The sequence below is a fragment of the Sturnira hondurensis genome, unplaced genomic scaffold (genome assembly GCF_014824575.4).
Source record: "Sturnira hondurensis isolate 20B ecotype Veracruz unplaced genomic scaffold, ASM1482457v3 Scaffold0007521, whole genome shotgun sequence".
NCBI lineage: Eukaryota > Metazoa > Chordata > Mammalia > Chiroptera > Phyllostomidae > Sturnira > Sturnira hondurensis.
The window spans coordinates 23,206-42,428 of record NW_028080152.1 but is presented as its reverse complement, the minus strand read 5'-3'; the positions used below and the strand labels follow the sequence as shown (position 1 = coordinate 42,428).

Here is a 19,223-nt window from a genome sequence, read left to right as displayed (position 1 = left end):
TGAAAAATGTGTTGAAAATTTTGGTTTTATCACAGCAGAAAGTCCTTTGTAAAGTAAATTTAAATTCTTTACACACTTGCACACAGGCAAACACACATGTATGAACACAAGCAGGAATGTAACTGACAAAACATCTTTAGGACAAAACTATAACCATCCATAAAAGTGAGCATGCAAACAGCCTATCCAACACAAAGCAATTTCTTTCAGGATGTCCATAGCAGCATACAGTAGGACACTGGCTGAATGGGTTCAAAACACATGGGATATTTAGACATGGAATAATACAGAGCACAGAACTGGTGGGACTAGGGAGATGAGCAACAACATGATTAAATCTGAGGAAGTCAACATTGTGTATAAAAGACCAAGAAAACATAGTACTATGTAGCATAATTTTAATAAAGGTAAAGAATATGAAACTGTATACTCCATAAATTAAGGATACATACATATGCAGTTAAACTCTTTTTAACTAGGATAAATACAAAATTGAACATTAGGATTACATCTGGTAAGAAGGAGGGGAATGGTATACACAAGTATTTTCAATATTGATCGTGTTCTGGGTATAAATTGCACATATTATTGGTATACATAAAAAAATCCATAATAAAGTTTTTAAGTAAGTAAGGTTTTGATGTTTTTAGTTAAAAAATAAAGAAACTCTTACAAAACATAGATGATGTTCCTAAAATGCAGTGGAAGCAATTCCATGTTCTTCCTATTTTGTGATATTCTGGAGAGGCTACACACTGAGGAAATAAAACTTTTTAAAGATAAGATCGAAAAACAAAATTTTGTTTATATAAAAACAAATTATTATTAAGCCTACAATTTAAAGTATTGAAGATAAGGGCAACTTTTAGGGAACACATTGCTGTGTAAAATTATACATTTCTTTACTCAATCTTCAGCGTCATGAAGTCAAAATAAGCTCATCTACACTTGGAAGAATGGCAAAAAAGCACATAATAACTAGTGAGGAAAGGTGTGAAAAGATGTTTACAGCTTGGATTAGTAAGGTATTCTATACTCTAATCAAGAACTACCATCTGTTTTTTTTTTTTGTCAACTATCCCATTTGGATTTATCCCAATGTGTGAATGAATCCAACATCGCATCTAACAGAACTGTTCCATGATTGTGCATTTAACCAAATATGCTATCATCTTCCATCTAGACATCCTGAACTTCAAATGCACAGGCATCACAATGAGGAACAGAAATAATCTGGAAGACAAAATGCTAAAGGCAGCTGCTAAAACCTGTTGTATGCGTACAATAACAAACATCAAACTTTTGCAATAAAGTACAAACTGACAGTAACCAGCGGGGACGGGGAGAGGGATGCTGGGAGAAAATAGGGGGAGGGCCATCAAGGAACATGTATGAAGGACACATGGACAAAGCCAAAGAGGGTAAGTTTATGGAGTGGAGGTAGAGATGGCTGGGGTAGAGAAGCATGGTGGAGTGAAAATGGAGACAACTGGACTTGAACAACAATCAACCAACACATACATACATACTTACATACACACATACATACATACCACTGTTTTCACATTAGAAATTCATTCTAAACACTAGCCAAATTGATTTCTCATTATTTGGGGTAAAACCAAAACTTTCAAGGTAGCTTGCTCTTCACTTTCTAAGGGAAAAATAAATTCTTCGAAAGCACATTTCAATATAAATGATAGAGAACAAACTGACAAGGATCAGAGGGGAGGAGGTAGGGGGATAGTACAGAAAAGGGGAAGAGGCAAGCCAAGAAACATGAATAAGGGCTTCATGGGCATGCATAGTGTGGGATCCATTGACCATGAGGTGGGGGTTGGTGGTGTGGGGCAGGGGAGAGCAAAAGAAATAAAATCAGGACAACTGGAACTGAACAATAAAAAAAGTTACAAGGTGAACTTAGTTTATTTTGTTAATAATAAGAAAAATATCTCTGCCTTTTTACTCACCCTTCAGAATTTCTGTGTTACATTGATTTTAACATCACAGGACAATTTGTTCTACTTTTTGATACCTTCTATGAATAAAGAAAAGCATCCCAGGAAAACTCATTGGGTTGACTAACTCATCCATTTTTAGAATGAACTACTTGTTTGTTGCTTCAGAATTAGTAATAGGTGCATTCAATATGAATGACACATTCTCAGTCTATCTATACCTAACTTCCTACACCACAGTTTCTTCATAGCGTTTGTCATTTCTGAATTTCTCAAAGTGTATATTAGAGGATTCAACAAGGGAGTAATAACAGTATAACCCACACTTATGAATTTATCAACAGATAAGTTAGAAACAGGTCTAACATACATAAAAATGCAGGGAACAAAAAAGAGAACAACCACCGTGATGTGGGAAAAACAGGTAGACAGGGCTTTGCGCCTCCCTTCCTGACTGTGAGTTTTAAGGGAACTTAGGATAACTCCATAGGATGTTAGTAAACAAATAAAGACGACTGTACAGAGTGCTCCACCATTGGCAACCACAGTGAGGCCTAAGAAGTAGGTGTCAGTGCAGGCAAGTTCTAATAGTGGGTACATGTCACACATGAAGTGGTCCATGACATTGGGGCCACAATACGGGAGATTGTACACAAAGAGAAGTTGGACCAGAGAATGAACAAAACCTACAGCCGAGGACACCACCAACAGCCGGATGCACACCTGTCTATTCATGATGGTTATGTAGTGCAGTGGTTTACAGATGGCCACATAGCGATCATAGGCCATGGCCACCAGCAGGAAGATCTCAGCACCTCCAAACAGGTGTTCCAGAAAGAGCTGTCCCATGCAAGCTGAGAAGGAAATTGTCTTTTGAGCAGAGGCTAGGTCTATGATCAATTTGGGTGAAATGACATTGGAATACACTGCATCAATGAGTGACAGATAGACAAGGAAGAGGTACATAGGGGAGCCCAGAGAGGGGCTGGCAAGAACAGTCACCACAATGAGCAGGTTGCCCACCATAGTCACAAGGTAAATGAGTAAAAATATGACAAATAATGCTTTTTGGCCCCCAGGATTCTGAGTGAGGCCCAGGAGGACAAATTCTGTCACATTGTTACTATATTCCATTCAGTCTTCTCTAAAGCCTGTTTCTAGGAGGAGAGGTCAGGGGAACGGACCTGTAATGAAATGGTGAACACACTATGAATACATCCATTACATCTTGGAGTATATATTCATTATTTTATCTTCTACAGGGGTTTACACAGAATAAAGTCCTGGTGAAGATCTGTGAGTTCAACTTAATAGCCTATTGCATCTTCCCTTGACAATTCTGTTTCTCCTCACATGATTTGGTTTTGGGGTACAAGTGAAGGTTTTCCTTCTCAGTCTTAGTCGATGGTCAACAGAGAAAAGTATCAAAGGCTCCACAGCCAGTTGTGTTTTTCATAGACCCTGGTTAAACTCTCAGTCCTGGGCACACAAGTCGGCAGTGACTTACTCTCTGGTAGAGGCAAAACAAAATCTCTAAACAAATTGGCATGATGTCAGTCCTGTGAGCTGGCAATATTTGTTTTGAGAACCTTGTAATATAACTGATGTAGCATCAAAAATAATTTATGTTTTGGAATAATGCACTTAAACTATGATAAATTGCTATTAGGTATTCAGTCCTTTATGTCTCAAAGGATGCTGAGTCTTCATGAATCTCTCATTAAATTTCCACAGACTGGAATACATAAAATTATGACAAAATTGGCCAATTGTTCCCTAAAGCAATTACCCAGTTGAACTCCGTGACGGTCAGCAATTTTTCTGCTTCTTTTTTATAGTATTGGCTTTTTAAGAAGTTATGTAATCTTTGTCTATCCTACAACCCTTAACACAAAATAGAAATGTCCAGCCTATATCTGTTCTCAAAAAGGCTACCCAGTGGTAAGTGGCATTTTATCATTATAGAAAACAAATAGTGATTATTAGTTATTCTCTTCAGTGTATTCTTATTTAATACTCAAAACACCCTTTTAGGGAGAGTATAGCACAGTGACGAATCACATGGACTCTGGAGGCACATTGTCTTCTACTGAAATATTTGCCTCACCACTTACTACTATGTGACCTCGGGCAACCTAATAAACCTTTCTGTGCCTCACTTTCATCCTTTTTACGACGGGGAGAACAATAGAGCCTTCCCCTTGGGTTGTTGCTTTATTACAAGTAAATACCTTGAATAATGGCTGGCACCCAATAAACATTCAATAAGTGGTAACTATCATTAATGTTCTTGAATGCTTCACTATCAACATTGTATCACAGGGAATCATCTGAGTCATTGTCAATGTGGTGAGAATTATAGACATAGACAAAGGATAAAAAGAGTATTATACTCTATCAAGTCCTATTTACTCATAGGCTAAGATTATACATCTCAGGAATTATCTACTGGATTACACATGAGTAGTAGTATTCACCTGTGATGGAATGTATTTAGACTAGAAGCAAGTTGAATGGCATGGAAAACGTAGGATCCATACATCATAGAAAGATTTGTATAGGATAAAATTTAACAAAGGATCAAATCAGGAGAGAGTAATTCTATGTAGGAAATAAATATCCATGAGTAATGAGAATATTAATGTGAAAATTAAGTGAGATCAATAGTCTTTTAAAAACTCTTCTTCAAAAAATTTTCCTTTCTTGAGGAATTTTAGAAAGTGACCCCTAAGACTTCCAGGGTTTACTTGGGAGGCATAATAAGATACCATAAAAAGTAAACACAACATACAGCGTAATACAGGAGTTTCAAAAAGTTTTATAAATAATCATTCTTCAGATCCCTGTACATCTGATGATGAAGGACAATGTTAAACAAGAGGGAAGACTGGTACAAGTATAAACACAGACCTAATTTTTTTGCTTATTTTTTCCAGAGGAAAGTTACAAAATCATTTAAGTTCAAAGATAGGCAAGCTGATTCCATTCCCATAGATATGGAGAAGGAGGGAGGGAGGATGTGCTGAAAGGTAGACCTTTCCTTATAAGCCAACTGTGAGGACCACTCTACCTGCCTCATTCACATTGCTGCTTCCAGTGTATTCAGAAGCTCTACCATTCTGGAATCTGTAGGCTGATAAAGGCACACCTATTGAAGAGCATGAGGATATAAGGTAGTCTCTATCCAAATCTCTTTTACTCACTCCTTACATTATGCAGGATCTATCTAGTGCCCTTATTCTTACTAGTCTTCAATGTTAGATTTCTCCAGAATAAATCTCCTACTAGCCAGTTAAATTATTTAGATGTAGAAAGTAGTTATACAATGCATTCTCTGTTGTTTAAGTCATCAAACATCCAATACTATAAAACCTGACAGATAGTATTATGAGACTTTCAACTTAAACTGCTAGATTAACACTTCTCTATTTAAAAAATATAATTTAGCCCTGGCTGGTGTAGCTCAGTGGATTGAGCGTGAGCTATGAATCAGAGGGTCACGATTTGGTTACTGGTCAGGGCGTAAGCCTGGGTTGTGGGCCAAGATCCCGGTGGGTGTCATGTGGGGGACAACCAACACTGATGTTTCTCTTTCTCTCTTTCTCCTTCCCTTTTTCTATCTCAAAAAAATTAAAAAGAAAAAATAATGAAACAACATTTAACTTAGTTTCTTAAGAGTATGGCTTATTAAAGAGATAAATTAAAATTTTATACTAACAAACATACCCTCTAAAGTACTTTAAAATTACAATTCTATGATTTTGTAAGTGATAATAAACAAGGCACTTCACTGAATACAGGTTTCTTTCAAATATGTACCAATATGGGCTGCTGTGCTAATTTTTTATTAAATTTATTGGGATGGCATTAGTTAGTAAGCTCATAGAAGTTTCAAGTGTGCATATTTATGATACGTGGTCTGTATATTGCAGTGATGCCCACCACACAAAGTGAAATCGTCTTCCATCACCATAGACTTGGCCCCTCTACCCTTCATTACTAACACCTACATTCCCTCTGGTTACCACAGTACTGTTGTCTCTGTCTATGAATTACAGTTTGGAAAATGTTCACACAGATCAACCTTTCATATGTGAATCTAAATCCCACATGGGAAATATTGTCGGTAATATTGTAATAACTATGTATGGGACAGGGTTGTACTTTAAGTATCAAGAGGAACACACTGTGGAGTATATGATTGTGTGGCCACTTTGCTGTAGCCCTGAAACAAGTACAGAATAAAATTGAATGTAAAGTATAACTTCAGAATTTCAAAATAAAAAATCAAAAAAATCTCATATCAAGTTTCTAGAATTGAATAGGAAGGCATTTCTCCCATTTAAACACACTGCTGCATTACAATTTTAAATGTTCTCAATAATTTTATACTAAGTTTGGGGGTGACATGAGAAATATGCACCCCTGTGTTCATTGCAGCCTTATTCGTGGTGACCAAGACATAAACACAACCAAAGTGTCCCTGAGTGGGTAACTGGATAAAAGAGATGAGGCACATACACACAATTCTATTCCACTGTGAGAAAAGATGAAACCCTGCCATTGGAACAATGTGGATGGACTGGGAGATTCTACTAAGTGAAATTAGTCAGAGAAAAAAAGTCAAGGACGATATGACTTCACCCATATGTGGGAAAGAAAGCTGAAAGCAACACACGAACCAGGGAGGAAAGCAAACAAAAACTCACAGGCACAGACAAGAGTGTGCTCTGTACCTCAAAGGGAAAGTAGAGTAAAGGCAGAGTAAAGGGTAACAGCATGCTGGTTACCCCAAAGTGAAGGGTAAAGGGGGTCATATATGTGATGAAAGAAAAAGATTTGACTTTGGGTGGTAAATACACAAAGGAATATACAGATGATATATCATAAATGATCTGATTTAAAGATTTTAGAATAATTAGAAATATTAATGTACCATATAAAATGCAATACCCTATGAACCAAGACTATGAACCCATTAGTTTATTGGGAAGGCATTGAATGTTTCCCTTTGTTATTTAACAAATCAAACAAGAAATACCTGTCAGGCTGTAATGCTAAAAACCAAACACTTTTTGTATATTCCTTTTCATTTCCTTATTTTGCTACCTTAATTTTCTTAATTCAGATTTCTTCCAATGAAAATATGTATATTCAAGACATTAGCAACATTTAAATATATTGCATGAATTTTCATTGTTTCAAGAACTCACCTCAGGTTTTCCCTTAGTCTTTGAAATCAGAGCTTCTTTCATTGGCAGTGACTGTGGGTACCTCATGTATGAATGTGTGACCATGGAACACTGAATAATGTATAGAGATCAGTGGATGTGGGAAGAGCTTCATGTGGCCACACTACCCATGTGTCCACACAGACTCCCCATCACCTCGGTCTTTCACACAAGGATTGCAGTATCCAACACAGATATCTAGGATATAAAGACACTTAAATAAAACATGAATATGTACTTGTAAAATACTTGAACACTCTCACCTGCTGGGAAAATCCCTCCAAAGAAAACCAACAATCCTGTGTTCTCATGGCTGTGTAAAAACTGGCTGAATTTGTGGAAATTAACTTGGTGAAATCCATTATTTGCCAACACAAAAGCCCCAGAAATTGTAAAACACTGAAAGTAGTTATTTCAATGTACTTTTCCTCAGCACATTGCGGTAAAGGAAATAGCAAGTACTTTCCTGTGAGAACGTAGGACAGCATTCATTCCTCTGACCATTAATTTCTATAGCTAACAAAACAACTGCTGGGATTTATCTTCCTCAAGTAGCCAATGACTGGGCGTTCTCCCAGGCAGTAGAACTCTTGTGCTTTTCAGTCACTCAGACAGCATATCCCTAAAGACCCCTTTTTCCTAATTATAAGTATGTCTCTTCATCTCCCCAACTTCACAACAGAAAATTGGGACTTTGCACACATTTCTACAAGCAATGAGAGATATCTATGCCAAGGAAAATATAACAAGGAAACAGCTAAAGAATAAAAAACCAGTTAAAGATAGACTTCAGCTTAGGCAGAAAGTTGAGTTTTCAGAAATCTCTCAGATATTTCTATCAGAAAAATTATTCTTCTACATTTATGGGCAGACCCAGCCTCTCTGAATTTTTATATCATTTCCGTTTTAAAGGAAAGAGAATATAAAGTCATTGTAGATTACTTTATTAATATATTTGGTACAAATTCAAATAAAATGATGAAAATTTTCTCCCCTAGAACAATCCTCAGAGAAAAAGATTTGGGTGTTGCCAAGAAAGAATAACACACAAAACGATGAAAAGGCTGTAGTTTCAAAAGAAAAAATTATACAAAGAAAATAAGAATTAATGTGTTTCATTTTAGGAAATCTTTAGGTAAGGCAAACATTATTTAAGGCCAAATGAAGGGAGAACCAGTCTTGGGTCCCTTTATCAGCCATATCCCTAGAAAAGGAGGTCCTTACTCCCAGGAGTGTCTAACCAGCTGTCCATAGGACTTGTCCATCCCAGGATGGCTGTGAATGAAGCCCAATGCAAAATCATAAATTCACTTAAAACTTTTTTTTCCTGCTCATCAGTTTGCATTAGTGTTTGTATACTTAATGTATGGCCCAAACAATTCTTTTCCACTGTGGCCCAGAGATGCCAAAAGGTTGGATGCCCCAACTAGATGTTGGAGGCCCTCATCTCAGAGGCAGAGAAGTGAAGGCTTGGGGGATTTACTGAAGTTGATATTTCAACTATTGAATGGTCAAGTAATCACAGCTGTGTAGTTCTGAAGGTCTGAATACATGTCAGCTGAATCACAATGATTTCTAGTCCATTAATTCAGTTCTTTATTTTCAGCCTAGTATCAAGTGAGTGACTTTTTTCAAGAAAGGAAGCCCTGTCTGGTGTAGCTCAGTGAATTGTGCGAGGGCCTGGGAACTAGACTATGGCAGTTTACTTCCCAGTCAGGGTACATGCCTGGGTTACAGGCCAGTTCCCAGGGGAGGAAACATGAGAGGCAACCATACATTGATATTTCTCTCCCTCTATCCTTCCCTTCTCCTCTAAAGATAAATAAATAATCTTTTTACAAAAGGAATTATTTTCCAATAAGAGCCTGTTTCTACATTAAGTCTGTGATGGCTTCCAGTGTAATTTCCCTAGGATGGTTTACTGTGGTCTCCAATGAGCATCTTCACATATATTGTCATAAGGGCCTTAGATAAGGAGGCATTAAATAGCTATCTGTACCAGGTAAAGATTTTAAGCATGTACTAAGCCCACTAAAACTTGGTGGTTTCCAGCTTTGACATTTCAAAAGAAATGATCAAAATCTAGGAACCCCAAGGATTATACACATTAATTTTAAGATATAAATAATGCATCTAGGTACTATTGTTCTCTTGAGTTTAAGTGGCAAAGCCTCTAAAAGATATCCTTAATTTAGAAAAACTATCTGAAATGATAAGGTATTCTGGACTAAATTAGGACTCACAACTGGAAAACCAATACATGCATAGGTTAAGTTCTCTATATATTACCATCAACAACAATTGAAAAATAAAAACATCTTAACTGGACTGACACCTTCAGCTGCCTCCCTCTGCGAGCCCTGAGTTGCCTTTTAACAAGTCTGACAATGTTACTGGAGATACTTTGTCTATATAGTCCTTTATATACATGGAAAAAAAAACAAAAAGGAGGACTTGGAACAGCCTAATATCCTAGCCATCCCTGCTAGGCACCATTCATATGAACATACTCACCTTGTACCCTCCCAGCAATCAGCTGAACTCTAGGAAGTAACCTCAGTCCACACCAAAAGAAACGCAGTCAGGTTTTCCCTGAACTAACAGAAGAAGGATGAGGAGGAAAAGGAGAAACAGCCCTAACATTGAAACTTGTAGGCCTATAAAATTTCAGACAGTAAATAGAAAGTATTCAATTGTTAATGTAATGAATCAAAAATCAAATTATTTTATCTATTTAGAAAAAATAAGCTTTGCTATTTTTTCACTGTAAAATAATTCTATATGGGTTAAAAAATTTTGAAAGTGATTTAAAAAACCTGAGCCATTATAATGGCCACAATCTTTTAAGAAGAAAACAGAGTTTTCTGAGAGTGATGTGTGATAGAAGAAATCAAAACGTGAAAGAATATAAAAATACAACATATTTTTGTAAGAAGCCTCATAATTATAGCATAAGTAACAATACAAAAATACTTCTAGCAAATATCAAAGATGATCAAATGCTTGTAGCAAATATGCACATAAATTTAATGTAGTAAGGTTCTTTAAAACTCATCAGTAAAATTCTCATTTTAGTAGATCAAGAATTCACAAATAAAGGTGACGAAGTTAATGGAGTGGATTCTATGACCCATCCATTGAGGGGAGAACACAGAGCACAAAGACAGTGAAGTAGCTTCCCGAGATTTCACAGAAAACATTGAATGCAGACAATTAACCAAGACTTTTATCTTATCACATGAACTAACTATACAATTTTAAAAATTTGTAGACAAGCTAAATGCCTGTCTTGTCCTTTTGAGCTACCATAATAGAATACTATAGACTGGGTGGTAGACAACTAACAATTATTTCTCACACTTCTAGAAACTGAGAAGACCAGGTCAAGGTGCTGGCAGCTGCTGGGTCTGGTGAGGGCTTGCTCCCTCGATCCTCAGCAGGCATTAAGGACAAGAGGGCTCCCTGTGGTCTCTATAATAAGGACATGAATCCTATTCATAAGGATTCTACATTCATGACCAAATTACTTCCCAAAGACCCCCACCTCCAAATACAACCACTTTAAGGAAAAAATTTCTTCTTTAACTCAGTCTCAGAGGTGCGGGGACAGTGAGTGTGGATTGTGACCCCAACAGTCCATAGACAATATACATCACTTGGCGGGATTTCATCTAATGTTCAAGGAAAAAACAGGTAAGGGTACACCTTAAGAGAAAAAAAACACGAGTGTCTAACAACAGAATGTGTCTCTGAGACCATCTGTATTGCATGGATACACAGGAACTTAAAACATCCCACCTGTGTGCACAGCTGTCTATGGGTGTCAAGTCTATACAGAAGTTATGGCACTTAAGCCTCAACTTTTAGAGGTCTCCAAAGTGTCAGACCCCCAAGATGACAGCTATTTAACTAGATAGAGCATCTAGTATACTACTGAATTCATAAACCTACACAACATTTAATGGCACTGTTGAGAGAAGATGGCAGTGAGGTAGGTGGGAACAGATCCCAGTTCTCTCTTTGCGCAGCTGGAACAGCTGGCTCATCTTCAAAGAACAGAGTGAACAATCAATGGAATTTCAGCTTATATGAAGTTTGGAGGCAAAAAATTGCAGAGCACATTGCAAAACAGATTGTGAGGAGATTACTCTGGGAAAGTAAGGTGCCTAGAATCTGTGTGGGGACCAAGGTTGCTGTGGCCTCTGATCCAGCACCTGTTGGTGATATGGGCAGGAATATTAGATAACCAGCTCCCTCCTTTATCAGAGCAGGGAGGGCAGCCTGGCATCAGAAGGGACTTGGATGATGGAAGTTGCTGGGAGGAATAGAGACAAAGTGGGAGACACACAGAGGCAGTATACATCCATTGGCTGTGGACCTCAGCACCAGGAAAATTGGGGTCCTAGGCTACACCTGGAGAAGGGAGGACTGGGGCCATGTGGGACCTTGACTTGGATAGACTCCAGACTGCTTGGAAAATTATGCAATGTAGAAAGGCAGGTCACTGTTGAGATCTACTTCGTAAGGAAATTTCAGCACTGGGTGGAACACCACAAGAAAGATTTCAGCTGCTCCCACCCGCACACTGACAGCGCTCACAGCTGACCAAAATCAGGCACCCCACTTATCTTAAGCTCCATGCCCAAGAATGACTCACACCCAAAACTGACTCATGCTGTGCACCCAAAGACTAAATGGCTGATTTGAGCCTGGCAGCTCACAGAGGACCTGGGCCAGCAGAGGCCAGGAAACTGTGAATATTGTAACGTACACCTGGTCCCCATCCTCTCAAAACCATAGGAAGAGAAAGAAAGCAAATCCTATCTCCCTTCGTCCTGTGGTATCTAGGAAGACCAACAGAACTCACTGAACAAGTTTAAAGTCAACAGGAGGCTCCATATTTGTTTTTCTTTTTAAATCCTCTCTTCTTTTTCCTTTCTTTTCTTCTTCCCCCAGATGAGACAATGAGACATGGAGTTATAAGGGGTCCAGAGACAGACCAAAGTGTGAGTACAAGGCTAACCCCCAAACTGAGAAACTGAGAGAAATGTCACTCGGCTATCCCATGGAGTGGGGATTTTATTGTTTATGTGTATTACTACCATATTTTCATTATTTCTACCACTCTTGTTAGTTTTTTTCATTTCTCCTCCTTATGTTTAATTTTCCAGTTTTTTTTCTCTGTTTAATTGCATTGTTCAACTTGTTTTCCTTTTTCACTCTTTATTGTCACTTCCATTACTTTTTAAATTCTCCTTCTTTCACTTCACCCGTGTTCCAATAACACACAACTCTTTACCAGGTACTTTTTATTCTGGTTACTCAAATTATATGTTTCTGCTTACTCAAATTATATTTGCGAAATATATCTGAAAAATTATATTTTATTCTGCTTACTCAAATTATATGTTTCATTCTACCTACTCAGATTATTGTTGTTCCAATAATGTTGGTAGTAATTGTTCCATACAATTGTATATACCACAGAGTAACTCTTCCTCATCTTAGCCTATGTCACTTCAGTCCTGAGTGTCATTATTACTCTAGTTAACTCTATTATCTCTCACACTACACCTACTTTCTATCCCTTACTCTCAATATACTTTATCACCTAACCTTGCTCTGTTTTCTGGATTCAGCTCACAATCATCCTCCCCTCTAACAAGAGGCCTTTTTCTCTTACACCCTTTGTAAAAAGTGCTAGGTGGGTGAAATATCATAGTTAACATGATACTTAACAAAGGAATCTCCTGTGTCTTCTCTACTTGCTGGTACTTTAAACTCCATCAAATACTCTCCTGCTGTCTTAATCCATGTTGCCTACTCCCTGCCACTGATCACATACAAGAATAGGTGGGAGCTAGAAACATCAGTATATCTGGTAGAGGAGAGAAACTACCAACAAAGGAAGCACCAAAAGATAAAAACCCGACTACAAGAAGAGAGGCCACACAAACAGAAGAAAGGGCAAACCTAGAGCATCCAGCCCAGGAGATTGAAGAGACCACTGAACGTCATAGAATGCCTATCAGAGAAGTGCACCTTACAAAGATAGCTAGCAAAGCTAAACATCAAGAAGCACAGAAAAAAAAAAGAGTCGCCTAACATGGGGAGACAAAAAAATAACATGCGATCAAAAGGAATGGACGACTCCCAACTAAAAGAGATAAATGAAATGGAGGCAACCAAACTATCAGATACAGAATTCAAAATAATGGTTATAAAGATGCTCAAGGAACTCACAGAGAACTACAAGGAACTGAGTGAGAACTACATCACCAAGAAAAAGGAAATAGAAACTATAAACACAGACCAGGAAGAAATGAACAATAAAATCTCAGAAATAAGAAGAACACTAGAAAAAATTGGAAGCTGGCTCCATGAAGCACGGGACCAAATCAGTGAGCTGAAGGACAACGTAAAAAAAGGAAAAAACCTAGATAGAGCAGGAAAAGCAAAAGAGATTCAGAAAGAATTACAAGGTTTTAAGGGATCTGCAGGACACATGAAATGGAATACTAGCCGTATAATAAAGATACCAGAAGGAGCAAAGAAGACCGAGGGATAGAAAACCTGTTTGAACAAGTAATAATGGAAAACCTCCCTAATTTGAAGATAGAAATATTAATGCAAATCCAGAACACACAGAGAGTCCCAATCAAGAGGAACCCAAAGAGGCCCACCCCAAGACACATCATAATTAAAATGCCAAAATTCCAAGACAAAGAGAGAATCTTAAGGTGGTCATGGAGAAACAGGAAGTCAGGTATGAAGGAGCCCTGATAAGGCTAGCAGCTAACTTCTAAAGGAAATGCTCCAAGCCCAAAGACAATGGCAATAAATATTCCAAATAATGAAAACCAGAAGCCTGCAACCAAGGCCACTTTACCCAGCAAGGCTCCCAGTTAACAAAGAAGGACAAATAAGGGGCTTCCCAGAAAAACAAAGCCTAAGAGCATACATGTCCACCAAACCAGCTCTGCAAGAGATGCTAAGGGGTCTGCTTTACGAAAAGGAAGGTAAAGAGCTGGAGAGAGAAAAAAACATAGGTACAAAAAAATGGCAGTGAGTAAGTACTATCAGTAATAAACTTAAACATAAACAGATTAAATGCTCCAAATAAAAGACACAGAATAACAAAATGGATAAGACAGAATGACCCAAACTTATGCTGCCTACTAGACATACACCTTAGGATGAAAGACCTATGCAGACTGAAGGTGAAGGGCTGGAGACAAATTTTTCAAGCAAACAAACAGGGGGAAAAAGCTGGACTAGCAATTTCCATATCAGACAAAATAGACTTCAAAAGTAGAGCAATAAAAGCAGACCCAGAAGGTCATTTCACAATATTCAAGGGAAATACCCAATGAGAAGTCATAAATGTAAAATATTTATGCATCCAACAAAGAGCACCTAAATACATAAAGAAAATCTTGGAGAACTTCAAGAAAGATATTGACAGCATTACAATTACACTAGGGGATTTCAACAACCCACGGTCAAAAACTGGATAGATCTTCCAAATAAAATATCAACAAAGATATTGCAGCATTGAACAATGTCTTAGATTAAATGAAGCAAACTGATATATGTAGAGAGAGACTTTCACCCCAAAGGAGCAAAATACACCTTCTTTTCAAATGCATATGTAAATTTTTCAAAGATATACTACATGATAAGGCACAAAACAAGCCTCAACAAATTCAAGAAAATTGAAATCATATCGAGCATTTTCTGTAATCACAAGGGACTCAAACTAGAAAACAACCTCAAGGAAAAAAACTCAAAAACAAACTCATGGAGATTAAAGAGCATGTTTATTTTTAAAATATTTTCTTTCCTTATTTTTTTTAGACAGAAGGGAAGGAAAGGAGAAAGAGTGGGAAAGAAACATCAATGTGTGGTTGCCTCACATGTGTCCCCTAATGGGGATGTGGCCTGCAACCCAGGCATGTGCCCTGACTGGGAATCGAACCAGCCACCCTTTGCTTCACAGGCCCATGCTCAATCAACTGAGCTACACCAGCCAGGGTGAATAGCATGTTATTAAAAAAAATGGGTCAAAAATTAGATCAAGGAAGAAATCAAAAACTTTCTGGAAAAAAATGAAAATGAACTAACAACAATCCAAATCTTAGGGGACACAGCAAAGACTCTCAGGAAGGGAAAGTTCATAGCAATACAGGCCTACCTAAAAAAGATAGAAATATTTCACATAAACAACCTAACCCTCAACCGACAAGAATTCAAGGAACAATTGGAACTGGAAAGCATTATGCTGAGTGAAATAAGCCAGGTGTTGAAGGAAAAATACCATATGATCTCACCTTTCACAGGAAGTTAAATAACAAAAGTAACAAGCAAGCAAAATATAAACAAAGACACTGAAATAGAGAACAGGGCGCAGCGACCAGATAGGACAGGGGAGGGAATTTCAGGGGAAATAACAAAGGAATTTAGAGGAATAAATAGAAAGGATTCATGGACAACAGCTAAGAAGAGTGAAAATGGGAGGGAGGAGAAAACACTGGGGCGAGATGAGAGTATAAGACAGAAAATGGTACTTGAAAATAATTAAATAAATATTTTTACAAAAACCTAAAGGAACAAAAACAAAGACAGCCCAGAGCCAGTACAAGAGAGGAAAAAAACAACATCAGAGCACAATTAAATGACATACAAATGAACAGCACAATTCTAAGAATCATTACATTCAGTAGTTGGTTCTGTGAAAAGATAAACAAAATTAACAAGCCTTTAAGCAGACTCATGAAACAAAACAAAGAAATGACCTAAATAAACACAATCAGAACTGAAAGGGGCCAAATTACAACTGATACCACAGAAATACAAATTATTATAAGAAATTACTATGAAAAGCTATATGCCACCCTGGGTGGTGTAGCTCAGTTGATTGAGCGTGGGACTGAGAACCAGAGTATCACGGTTCGATTCCCAGTCTGGGCACATACCTGGGTTGCAGGCCAGTTCCCAGTAGGGGACATAGGAAAGGCAAGCACACAGTGATGTTTCTCTCCCTCTCTCCTTTCCTTTACCTCTAAAGATAAATAAATAAAATCTTCTAAAAAAGTGTTAAATAAAACTATTTGCCAAGAAACTTAGGTAAAACTATGAAAACCTAGGAAAAAATTAAAAAATGTCTAGAAAAATGTAATTTTCCAAACTCAATGAAGAAGAAGCAGGAAATCTGAATGGACCAATAACAGCTGATGAAATTGAAGCACTAATCCCAAAAACTCTCAAACAACAAAAGCCCTGTACTGGAAGGTTTTACAGGAGAATACTACAAAGGATTTAAGGAAGTGTTAATACCTATCCCTTATACACTATTACAAAAATTCCAAGAAGATAGAACACTCCAAAACTCTTCTTTATGAAGCCAGCATCATCCTAATCCAAAAATCAGTTAAAGGCACAAAAAAGAAAGAAAACTAAGCCAATATCACTATTGAACATAGACACTAAAAACCTCAACAAAATATTGGCAAACTGCATCCAACAATTCATTAAAAAGATCATACACCATTGATCAAGTGGGATGCATCCCAGGGATGCTGGGATGTTACAACATTCGCAAAACAATAAAGGTAATATATCACAGAAACAAAAGCAAAGGAAAAAATCACATCAGCATATCAATAGATGCAGAAAAAGCACTTGATAAGGTATAGCACCTATTTATGATGAAAACACTCAGCCAAGTGGGAATAGAGGGAGCATTCCTCAATATAATAAAGGCCATATATGAGAGACCTAAAGTCAACATCATACTCTGTGGACAAAAACTGAAAACTTCCCCACTAAAATTAGGAATAAGACAAGGAGGTCTGCTTTAACAACTTCTATTAGACATATTTTGGAAGTCCTAGCCATAGCAATCAGAAAAGAAAAATGCATCCAAATTTAAAAAGAGGAAATAAAGCTATCATTGTTTGCAAATGACATGATAGTGTACATAGAAAATTCTGTAGACCCCACCAAAAACTGTTCAACCTAATAAATGAATTTGCAAAATAGCAGAATACTAGGTCAATATTCAGAAATCAAACTCACTTTTGAACACCAACAATGACATATCAGAAATAGAAATCAGATAAAAAAATCCCTTAATATAACAACAAGAAAAATTAAATACCCCGGGATAAACCTAACAAAGGAGGTAAAAGACTGTGCTGACAAAACTACACAACAATGAAGAAACAAATTAAGGAAGACACAAACAAATGAAAACAGATATTGTGTCCATGGATTTGAAGGATTAACATCATCAAAATGTCCATACTACCCAAACCAATTTATACATTCAACTCAATACCTATTAAAGTACAAATGGCATATTTCACACTTAAAGAAAAAACACTTGAAAATTTCTATAGAACCTTCAACATCTCCAAAGAGCTGTAGCATCTTGAGAAAAAGAGTAAAGTAGGAGGGATCACAGTACCTAATATCAAACTGCATTAAAAGGCCACTGTAATAAAAAAAGCCTGGTACTGGCATAGAAACAGACACACAGACTAATGGAACAAAATAAAGAGCCTAGCAATAAACCTAAGTCTCTACTCTAAATTAATATTCAACAAAGGGAGCTCTGAACAGCTCTATATACCAGCTCCCCTAATGGGATCAACTCAGTGATCCATCCTCAACTTCACTGACTTTCTTCTGCTTGCTCAGACCTACTATTGAGCCACTTTAGTGGATTTCTTATTTCAATTATTGTCCATAATATATTTGTGTACTTTTTCAAAATTTTCATCTGTTTACTGATATAAGTCACTTGCTATTGAGACATTGTTTCATAATTTCTTTCCCTCAGCTCTTTTGACATGATTTTCTTTCGTTCTTTCAATATTTTGAAATAACTACAGTCTATGTCACTGATCGCACAAGTTTCCCCATTACTCAGAAGCATACAGGATAATATAATGATGAAATGAGATCGTGAAGTCTCTTATGACAGTGCCTCTTGAGACAAAAGACAGCACAATATATATGTAAGTCTGTTTCCTATTCACTATAATACGGTATATACTTCAGACAGGCCTATATTGAATGAGGCCAACTCTGTAGTCAGAAGAGACAAAAGTTATTGAATCAAATGTGGAACTCAGAATGAGCTTCATCATTCTTACACCTATTACACATTATAACCCACCTAAGGTATTTTTGATTCAGTTACATGGAAGTTTGAACTTGGTGTGTTTGAAAACCCTAGTGCCCACAGAGAAATTCTTGCACCAATGAACACATTGTTCTATTGCATTTTCCTTGGAAAATGTCCATGGTTATGTTGGGCTCCCCAGGCTGAAGAAACAGGAAGATCCCATGCTGAGTTGAGTGGTTGGTCCTAATTAATGAGAGAAAATTGGGTTGCTACAAGCGAATAAAGGCATGCAATCCAATATCTACTTCTACTCCTATACCCAGTAGACAGCAGTGAGAAACAGGGGAAAACAACAAAACAGAACCATTGTAGATCTGACTGCAATGGTAATTAAGATGGGAATTACCCATTTGGATAATACTCTCTGACTAGTCAAGAAATTGGCAGAAAGTGAAAGGAATACAAAATTGGTGATTGAGAAGTTATGATTGTTAACTTTGATCACATCACAAGCCTATAACCTTAGTCTGAAGTGGATGCTTTGTTTTATATAACCATTTTTAATATCTTTATCTTTATCTTTATCCCCCCTCCCCCGCTACTTTATATGAAGAGCATTGGTGGGACTTCCACCAAGATGGAGGCCTAAGTGGAAACACTGTGCCTTCTCACACAACCAAGTTTAAAGACAACCAAGTTTTAGTAAAAAAATGCAGCCGAAACCCAAGTCCGACAGGAATGAACCATTCAGCCAGACCTGTAAGAGGAGCGGAGCCAGCAGCGAAGTAGGGTCAGGCAGAAAAGGTCCCCTGACCCAGCCATGCAGGCAGCTGTAGCTGGATCCCAGGTGTGGGGTAGTAATGGGCAGACACAGTGAGGGTGCAAGATGGCAAGCTCACCATG

General features: G+C 37.4%; 1 protein-coding gene across 1 annotated transcript; it reads right to left on the bottom strand.

The window, feature by feature from the left end:
* Nucleotides 1-2,144: 2,144 nt before the first annotated feature.
* LOC118991432 (olfactory receptor 4A5-like) lies at nucleotides 2,145-3,095 on the bottom strand. The gene has a single exon (XM_037052648.1). It carries the CDS (start codon nucleotides 3,090-3,092, stop codon nucleotides 2,145-2,147), a length of 948 nt encoding a protein of 315 aa, XP_036908543.1. The 5' UTR covers nucleotides 3,093-3,095.
* Nucleotides 3,096-19,223: the final 16,128 nt, after the last annotated feature.

Coding starts and splice junctions, on each gene's coding strand:
- LOC118991432 (XM_037052648.1), bottom strand. CDS start 3,092: ATGGAATATAGTAACAATGTGACAGAATTTGTCCTCCTGGGCCTCACT.